General features: G+C 41.7%; 1 protein-coding gene across 3 annotated transcripts; it reads right to left on the bottom strand.

Annotated features, from left to right (window-relative positions):
* Positions 1-393: 393 nt before the first annotated feature.
* Positions 394-5,616, bottom strand: LOC107275921 (uncharacterized). Of its 3 annotated transcripts, XM_015793584.3 has the most exons (9): positions 5,474-5,616; positions 2,772-2,928; positions 2,496-2,564; positions 2,323-2,382; positions 1,969-2,040; positions 1,665-1,730; positions 1,450-1,491; positions 1,290-1,358; positions 394-637 (listed from the first exon to the last, which is right to left on the bottom strand). In XM_015793584.3, exons 2-9 carry the CDS (start codon positions 2,926-2,928, stop codon positions 564-566), a joined length of 609 nt encoding a protein of 202 aa, XP_015649070.1. In that variant the 5' UTR covers positions 5,474-5,616; the 3' UTR covers positions 394-563. The 3 variants fall into 3 exon arrangements, with proteins under 3 accessions (XP_015649070.1, XP_025883181.1, XP_025883182.1); XM_026027396.2 differs by lacking the exon at positions 1,665-1,730; XM_026027397.2 differs by lacking the exon at positions 1,969-2,040.
* Positions 5,617-9,829: the final 4,213 nt, after the last annotated feature.

Raw genomic sequence — 9,829 nt, 5'->3', positions numbered from 1 at the left:
CGATTGACAAGTAGTTGTGCCATGTATTAATTATATTCTAACTTATTATTTTGCAACAGAGAACATCAAAATCGTGAGACATGTTCTAATGGACAGTAACATATGATGAGTATGCTGAGGAGTTCGGGATGACAAATTATATTATTCTGCCTTATTAGCTGAGTACATGCAGTTATGTGCCAATGAATTTACTTACAATCATGGAAATGACATGAAAGGCACCTATGAATCTATGAAATTAATCTTCCTAGTAGTAGTAGCTAGCCAATTAACATACTTATTGGAATATCCATGGCAGTACCCTTACAAAATGATAGCCAGCAGGAACATAATAAATTAATCCAAACTCTCGTCTGCAAACAGAGTTCAACTATAACAAGTTTCAAGAGGTAATTAACATGCACAATTTCTTCGGATAACAGAGATTTATGCATCCAGACAGGCAAAGTTCAACATTGTTTCTCTAGACATATTGTGTCCTCCATGCACTAAAATTGTTGCTTAAAAAATAGTTCATATTTGTTCGCGCGGCTGGATAGGTCTGGAGCATTATTGTTGAGCTATTACAGATCCAATACATTGTTGTTGAGGGCGAACTCAAACACATCGTTTACATCTTCATTAGGATCAGCTGGACCTATATATTTGACAAAACTTATTAATAAACATGACATATATAAACGTGCATACAATTGATTGGGGATATTCGTGATGAAAAAAAATAATGTTACTGAAAAATGTAGAGAACATTTTCCTAAGATGTTAGTTTTAATTAACTATCATAACCATCAAAATTCAAAAGTACATGGAAAGTGTGGAAGCAAATAATCATGTATGATACTCCCTCCATTTCACAACGTAAGACTTTCTAGCATTGCTCACATACATATAGATGTTAATGAATCTAAACATATATATATATATATATACACACACATATCTAGATTCATTAACATCTAAATGAATGTAGGCAATGCTTGAAAGTCTTACATTGTGAAACGGAGGAAGTATCATCTATGCCTAACAAGTTAAATGGCTTCATCTTTAAACAAATAGGCTGTGTTCTTTTCTCCCTTTTCCCAACTCACTTCCCTCGATTTCCACGCACGCTTTTCAAACTGCTAAACGGTGTATTTTTTGCAAAAATTTTCTATATGAAAGTTGCTTTAAAAAATTATATTAATCTATTTTTCAAATATTTTAGATTAATACTTAATTAATCTCACTATAATTGCGTGCTTGGTTTTCCGTGTCGGGAGACAAGAGGAAACTAACACATATTAAAGTACCTGGAGCTGCTTCCTCTGGAATTTGTGGTACATCTGCAAGGCCTAGGTCAGGCTGCTGCTGATTTAACCCTGGAGAAACATTATATAAACATCTTTCTTATTTCAAACTGCATTTGCTAAATGCTCCAAATATGCATGGATGAGTTACACAATTGCTTACCTGCTGGCTCCTCCTTGTTTTGTTGTACGTTGTCATCAGTGTCTGTTTGGTGCACAAAGCCAAAGAAAGATGCATATGTTATATGAAAAGAAACTTCACATGGACTATTTATTAGTTTTTTAATGGAAGACTATTGACTAGCTAGTATTCAACTTCATTTACTTTCTTATATCTCTCAATCAGAATTACTACTAGTTTATAATTTTACAAATTACCAGTTTCTTCCTCCATAATTTGAGCTATGCCATTTGCAGTGGTTGATTCCTGCAGCATGGTGATACCTAGGAAAAATATTATACCACTTAATTACTAGTTTTCAATTTTCACTATATATACTGTTAAAAAAAACTGTACTTATTGATTTCTCTGCATTTTTCTGTGACTGATTCATATTTTTTGTTGCAGAGTGAGACCTATATCTACAGAAAATTATCTTAGCAGAAAAATTCAGTTTCTATATATTAAATTATTTAATCCAACATACTGTTGTTTGGAGCATATTTCTAAGAATAGATGTACCTGCTGCTTCCAGTGGAATTTGTGGTCCACCATGTGCAAGGCCTAGGTAAGCAGGCTGCTGTTGATTTAACCCTATAGAAACATTATATATATATATATATATATATATATATATATATATATATATATATATATATATATATATATGCCACTTTGTTATTTAAAACTTCCCGCATTTGCTAAAATGCTACTTCCTCCGTTTCACAATGTAAGTCATTCTAGCATTTCCAATATTCATATTGATATGTATAGATTCATTAACATCAATATGAATATTGGAAATGCTAGAATGACTTACATTGTGAAACGGAGGGAGTACAAATTAATCTGCATGGATGAGTTACAATTGTTCACCTGCTGGCTCCTCCTGGTTTTGTTGTATGTTGTTCACAGTGCCAATTTGGTGCACAAAGTCTGCAAAAAGCCAAAGAAAGATAACAGTTTTTTTATGGAAGACTTTGGTTATTATTCAACTTCATTTACTTCCTAATATCTCAATCACAATTAGTTTATAATTTACAAATTACCAGTTGCTTCCTCCATAATTTGGTCTTTGCCATGAGCAAATGTTGTTGATTCCTTCAGCTTGATGATACCTAGAAAAAGTATTGTACCACTTAATTAGTAGTTTTCAGTTTTCACTATCTATACTGTTAAAAAAAGGGTAAAAAAAGAAAAAAAAATAGTTTTTGTTTTATGAAAACTACTGGCAATATATATGGACTCTCTTTTTTTTTCTTTTTTACCCTTTTTGTTTTTTGCAAGGATGAAACATTCAATCACAAAGATTCATGATCACATACCTGAAGGTCCATCAGTCGATGCCCTTTTTGATTTGGCATGATTGGATGAAGAAGCTTTATTCCTTTTTCTCGTTTGGGGAGGCTTGAATTTAGTTACAGGTGCCGCTAATGCTAGAACTATAATTCTAGCATCCTTCTCTTGCTTCATTGATGCCATCTGAAAAATCATTTTGTTCCCATTCAGTGTAAACAATGATGAAAATATGATGTGTATAGGCACCAAATTCAGGCAATAGATGTGCCACATATATATATCATAATTGCTAAGGGTAAAAATTTAGATAAACCATGCCAGACATATATATTAAAATTCGCTGTTATGAAATAAAAGCTTACATATATCTGTATGTGGACTGAACCAGAGAGAGCTAGCTAGGTGTATCTATATATATGCACACAGAGTGTGTCCGTGTGTGTGTGTGTGTGTTACGTACACAAAGTGGAAACATAAACTGTAATAAAAATGTGTGTGTGTGTGACACACAAATTAGTAAAAACGCAAACTGTATGCTAATTAAAGACACAGTATTTCATTAATTCGCTCTGTCCTAGCTAGCTACTACGGTACCTACGTCCTAAAATGTAAGTATTTTTTATAGACACGAGTATTAAGAAAGTATGTGAAAATAATTTTAAAAAAAATTATAATTGGTTGAGAAGAGAAAGTAGGTGAAGAAATTAAATGGATAACGATTGTGATTAGTTGTGAGATGGTAGGGAATAGATAGTTATATTTTAAAACGGGGTTGTATTACGTATGAAAGATAATAGAAACCCTGGATGGATTGGCATATCCTTTCTGTTCTTTCCCAGACCTAATATATTAAACAGTTCATTCACAGATCCTACATGCTCCCTACATATATACAGATCTACTGGCGACTGAGAGTAGTACTCCTACAAAATAGCCCGTACTGCTTCTAACAGATCTAGACAACGAGCTAAACAAGAAGATGAATCTACCATTCAAATCAACAAAGAAATGGATAGAAACAAAAAAAAAACAGGTCAGGACTATATATATGAGATCTGTACACGTTTCCAAGCAATGAAAGATCGACTGATTTACACCGAACAAAAGGTTTGAGACAAATCCTGAAATCAACTCACTAATGGAGAAACCATCTTTACTGGGTTGGCACAAAACCACAATAGTCCCGGTTTGAATAGGAACAAACCGGGACTAAAGATCATTTTTCGTCCCAGTTTAAAACTTCGATGATTTTTAGTCCCGATTGGTAATCATCTTTAGTCCCGGTTCATTCAATATCAAGACGTGGCAGGGACCCTATTATCTTTAGTCCCGGTTGATGTCAACAACCGGAACTAAAGATTAGATATTTAATCCCGGTTGTTTATATCAACAGGAGAAAAGATCGAAAAAAAAGCGCGCGCGAGAGGGACTTAGAAAAATCAAGCGCGTGAGGAAAGACGCCCGGTACTAAGAAAAAAATCTATCTCTTATCTCTTCTCCCTCTACCTTATCTTCTTTCTCTTCTTATCTTCTCTTCCTTTCCTCCTCTCACTCCCAGCCCTCTCCTCCTCCTCCTCCTCCTCCTCCTGCCCTCCTCCCCTGGGCGCTCCCCTCTCCTCCCCATCCCCTTCCTCCCCTCCCCTCGCCCCTCCCACCGGCGGCGGCGGCCACGGGCAGCCGAGCCCGCTCCCAGACCGGAGCGGCGGGCGACCGGGCGGGCGGTCGAGCCCCCTCCCAGATCCGGGCGGCCGGCGAGGCGGCGGGCGGTGGCGCTCCCCGGGCGGCGGCAGAGCCCGAGGCGGCAACGTGGGCGGGCGGGCGGGCAGCCGGTGAGGCCGGCGAGGCGGCGGGTGACGGCGGAGCCTGAGGCGGCAACGCGGGCGGGCGGGCGGCGAGGCGGCGGACGACCGGCGCACTGTGTGGATGTGGATGATTTTCTGTGCGCCCCGATCTGTGCGATGTGGATGATTTTCTGATTTGTGCGATGTGCGATGTGTGGATGATTTGTGTAATTTTGTTGTAGATTTTGGAAATGTTTTTGTGATTTTGTGAGATTTGTGATGTATTTGGTAAACAGAGAAAATGCAGCTTGTTGTATTTATAGGGATTTTGTGAATGATTTGTGGTGCTCGAATGATTTGTTAATGATTTTATGAATGATTCCTGGTGCTAAGCAGTAGAAAAAAGAAAAAAAAGAAAAAAAAACATTAGTTCCGGTTGATGATAACAACCGGGACTAAGATCTATCTTTTGTCCCGGTTATTTTAACCGGGACTAAAGATGTCTACTTTTAGTCTCGGATTTATAGTCCTCGGTTGCATAACTTTAACTGGAAGTAAAGCCCCTTTCTCCAGCAGTGACTCAAGACTATATGAAAATAGACCTTGGAACAAATAAATGAAGGTTAGCTCTAGCGCTAATATAACCTACCAAAAGTTTGAGACAAATTAATCCATGAAATCAACTCAAGACTCCATGGAACAGATAATCTTTGCAGCTATAGATCTAGTAAAAACCATATGATATGAAGGTTAGCTCTACCGCTAATATAATTAACCTGCCAAAAGGTTGAGACAAATCCTGAAATCAACTCAAGACTCCATGGAACAAACAGATCTTGGAACAGACTTAATCTTTGCAGTTATAGAGATCTAGTAAAAACTATATGATCTGAAAGCTAGCTCTGGCTAATCTAACCTAGACAAAAGAATTTCAGAAAGTTACATACCACCGTCGATCGAGTTCGTGATCTCTCCTCGGATGAATCGAGACTTGTTGAGAGCAAGATCAGCTTGAAGCATCTTTGGTTTTCAAATTTGAGGATGCAAGCTAATTAACCCAGAAATGGGGGGTATTTATTCTGCTAGCTTACCTGTTTAAGGGCACAGGCGCGTTACTAATTACCTGCCTCCTTTGGACACCTCGCAACTTAGCTAAGCATAATTAATTAGTTTCCTGTAAACCACGCCGTAAATCTTCAACTTGAAAAAAAAGAAATGCCAAAAACACATAATTAGAATCAATAATTCGCGAAAAGATCACTGATCAGCAACGGTAGCATTCGAGCTAATTAAATTTCACGTGGAATTTGCCAGCTTCAATTCGTACGTTTCCTAGCTCCAGCTGGTAGTAACGCTCGTCCTCTCTGCATGCAAGCATGGAGCATGTGTTTGCACCCTGCAGTGGGAACGCGTCCTGATGCAGTGCATTTGATCCAGCCCATGAGAACCAGATTGGGCTTAGGCCTCTAGTTGATTGGGTCTAAAGTATGTGTTTGGCCCACTTTTTTGTAGGAAAAAAAATTATTTTGCCTTCCTCGACTATAGCCAGTCTGATTTTGCATCCTCAGCCGAGACTCCCTCAATTATTAAAACCGGTTTGTTTTACCTCTCTGAGCGGTTTGGACAATGGTTTCATCCTATGTGATGTCTACGAGGCATTACAATTAGAATTGAAAGGACATTTGTTTCAGCCTATGTGGCGCCAACATAGCAATCACGGAAAAAATAAAAATATCTAATGGGACCCACATAAACTCATGATATGTGTTGTAGCAGGAGGCAAACACCATCCCCTTATTGGACCGAAACATGCTCACTCACCTAGCAAAGAGCCAAAGAGGTTTTTACTCGCGGCAAATACTTCTCGATCGACCTAATGTAGCAGGTAAATACTAGAATACCAGTGAATGCGGCAAGAAGTCCAGTCTGGAAAAGAGTATTCTAGCCTACCACAAGAGGGAAATACCATTCGACCAGGGCAGATAAAGCCTGAAGGTTATGTCGTTGAGCAAGGAATATTCCCCAAGAAGATACTGCGGGGACCACTCCAACACTCTTGCAAGCTGGCGCCAGATATTTCAGGACCATACAAATGTACAACCATACCCTTAGAATTTCTAACTTTATAGGGGTATTATAGTAACTTCTTATGTACTCTTAGGGGTATGATTATAATCTCACATGTACCTCCAAAGGCTATAAGCCGGTCCTAATCTTGTAATCAAATACGAGATGAGAGATATCATAATACCATACGATACATGGGATTTTACTCTTCGAGCTCATCTCATTTTTTAGGATAGGAAGGGAAAATTGTACTTTCCCGCCTATCCCCAATTTGTCAGTGACCCAAGGTCATGACAATATGATTAGTCGTTTCTTCATATCCTACTAGTCTACCCCTATCTCTCCCTTAAAGTTGATGGAGATGAGCATATGGCCAAAATCAGCGCCACGTTAGGGTCCAACAAGGTGAGGGTGCGTTGGCATTGTAGATCTGGTCAGCAGACGTGAGCCCCATGAGAATATTGTCAGCAACGACGATGTTGAGAAGGCAGTGGTAGTCAGCAAAGGCGAGAAGAGGCAAAATCTAGATTAGCAGCACCCACCATCATGTGCTTCTCCCATCTGCCATCTTCCTCTCCCTTGCCCGGTCTCTTTCACGTGCCTCCCTCTTCGTCCCTACGCAATGTCGGCCCCTCCCCATCTCCCCTCACTTTGCTGCCACCTGAGCAGGTTGGATTTGACCGCACGAGTGCAGGCAAGAGGAGACTCCACAACCACTAAAATCTAGATTAGCAGCGTCCACCCTTATGTGCTTCTCCTATCCACCCCTTCCACTCTCTAACCCTCTAACCTCTTCACATGCCTCCCTCTTCGTCGCTATGCACCATCAACCCCTCCCCATCTCCCCGCACTTCATTTCCACCTAAGCAGGTTGGATTTGGCCGCACGGGCATGAGCGAGCCGCCAATGACAATGCCCGCAAGCGAGATGGTGACAATGTGTCCTGCTTGCACTGCCTAGACTGGTTTTAGCACCTCCACCTCACCGAGCTCGATCTTTGTGCATCGCCATACATGTGTATCACCATGCTTCACTACATTGAGCTCCAATCCATTACGCTTGCCTCCCTCTCGAGATCCCCCGCTTCACACCACGACCTAACAATACCGTATGTTCCGCAGATCTGTGGAGAACATGCAGATTTATGGAGACGCCGCTGCCCCTCAATTGCCACTACTGGCCTGATACATGAGAGAGAGGGAAGACTGGAAGAGATGGAGAGTTGGGGGGAAGAAGATGTCGGTGGTGACTAAAGTGTCATGTGGGTCCCATGAAGATATTTATTTTTTTTCATGTGATGTCAGACAGGCATTGAGCCACATCACCCACAAAATAAGAGGCATTGGATCATTTCCATGCTTCATCACAACCATCGAATAGACATTATACATCGACAATTATCATTTTTCATTGATTATGAGGTAACTCAACATTCATTGACCACTTAATGTAGTATGCTATAAAAAAAACCATTAAAATGTATTTCATTTTTATATCTGAGGTGTTTTTACATGTCCATAATATATCTCATGTCCATCCATTGAATTTTTATAACGAATAATCCGCCGTAACGCATGATATCTGTGAGTTTTTTTTTTAAAAAAAAGAAGAATTGATGGTACGAAAATCAGACTTTGCATGGCTATAGTTGAGCGAGGCAAAAATAGACTTTCAGCTAATTTTCTGTTTGGAATAAGTTCATCTGAGGTCCGTTAACTTGTCAACGAATCCGATTTTCGTCCCTCAACTGAAAAATCAGATACAATGGGTCCCTTAACTATCAAAACCAGTGCAGATTAGGTCCCTCGGCTGTTTTGAGGGTGGTTTTAGCTGACGTGGCGCCTACGTGGCCAATTTGACTCGGTCTTCATCTGACGTGGCATTGACGTGGCGCCTACATGGCAATTCGATCCGAAAAAAATAATAAAACCATGGGACCCACATGTCAGTTTCACACACAAATTAATAAAAAATGGTGGGGCCCACATGGGCTCCACATTTCATCCTCACCCCTCCTCTTCTTCCTCATCTCTCCCCATCTCCCCTCTCTTCATCTCTCTCTCCTCTCCTTTCTCTCCAGGCGACGGAGGGAGGCCGACGAGCACGCGTGGAGGCCGACGAGCAGGACAGCACCTTGGCGGCGAGGCGTGGACGAGCGAGCGAAGCGGGCTGGCGGAGCAGAGGAGGAGCGGCGGCGGGCGAGCTCCTCGCCCTCGCAGGGCTTCATCGTCGAGGAGAGGTCGCAATCCATCGTCTTCGCAGGGCGTCGCGCGGCGAGGCTGCCGGTCGTAGCAACGCCGAGGAGCGGCCGCACGGGACGGGGTCGTGGCGTGGAGTAGCTAAAAGGAGGCGAACGGATGGTCAGTGACGAAGTCCACCAACTTCGGCGGCGGCGAGTAGTAATCGTTGCACAGCGTGAACCCGAGATCATCGTCGAACTCCTGCCCACGGCGGCGGAGCTAGAGTTCGTTGTGGGTGTCGCCGCTCGTTGCCGCCTTCTACGGCAGGTGGAGCACCTTGAAGCCGTCGTGGCAGGCGACATGGTGGTAGCTCCTCGCCGGCCGCTGCATGAAGGAGACCACGACGGAGCTATCAGCAAACACACGCGATTTCAGTGGCTATCCTAGCTTGTCTGACGGTTTCAGAATGATGAACAGTGTCTAACGAAAAACGACAATGCAGAAAACCAGAGAAGAACAACGTTTTGGTGCTGCAAAACTGCGCAGCTTTTATGAGTTCTCTTCTTCCTTTTATTCTTCTCCACACAGGAGGTTGTTACTGTTGGAATTAATAGATGGGGTAAGGCCCATTCGAAGATTAATTCTTTGGAAAATCACAAAAGTCCACCTCATGGGAAGACATGCATGTGGACTTTAGTACCACCTTGCTTATTGTAGGAGAGGGGGACCTCCTTAAAAGGGAGGATGCCCTCCTAGCCACTTGAAGCATGTGTGGTGGAGAGAAGAGGGGGAACACGCGCGCGCTCTCTCACGCGTGCACGACGTTGTAGGATCAAGGAGGCCGACTAGAGGGGGGGTGAATAGGCGGTTTTAAAACTTAAATGGCACTTAAACAAAACTAACCTAAGTTGCTGCTAGGCAAGGTGAGGTGCAAGCTTAACTAAGCAACTAAGTTAAGTTTTGCAAACCTAAGTGATATGGGCTCAAATATGTCTCCATGAATGTAAATAGCACAAATGTAAATGCAACAAATAAATGAGACAAGAGACAAGGAAT

The sequence above is a fragment of the Oryza sativa genome, chromosome 8, assembly GCF_034140825.1.
Source record: "Oryza sativa Japonica Group chromosome 8, ASM3414082v1".
Taxonomy (NCBI): Eukaryota; Viridiplantae; Streptophyta; class Magnoliopsida; order Poales; family Poaceae; genus Oryza; species Oryza sativa.
This window is presented reverse-complemented; position numbering and strand designations above follow the sequence as displayed.

Excerpts from the sequence above, each read along its gene's own strand:
- LOC107275921 (XM_015793584.3), bottom strand. The coding sequence starts at position 2,928 with ATGGCATCAATGAAGCAAGAGAAGGATGCTAGAATTATAGTTCTAGCA. Across the intron at positions 1,359-1,449 it reads AAACAAGGAGGAGCCAGCAG|GGTTAAATCAGCAGCAGCCT; the intron begins GTAAGCAATTGT and ends ATGTTTCTCCAG. Across the intron at positions 638-1,289 it reads TCCAGAGGAAGCAGCTCCAG|GTCCAGCTGATCCTAATGAA; the intron begins GTACTTTAATAT and ends TCAAATATATAG.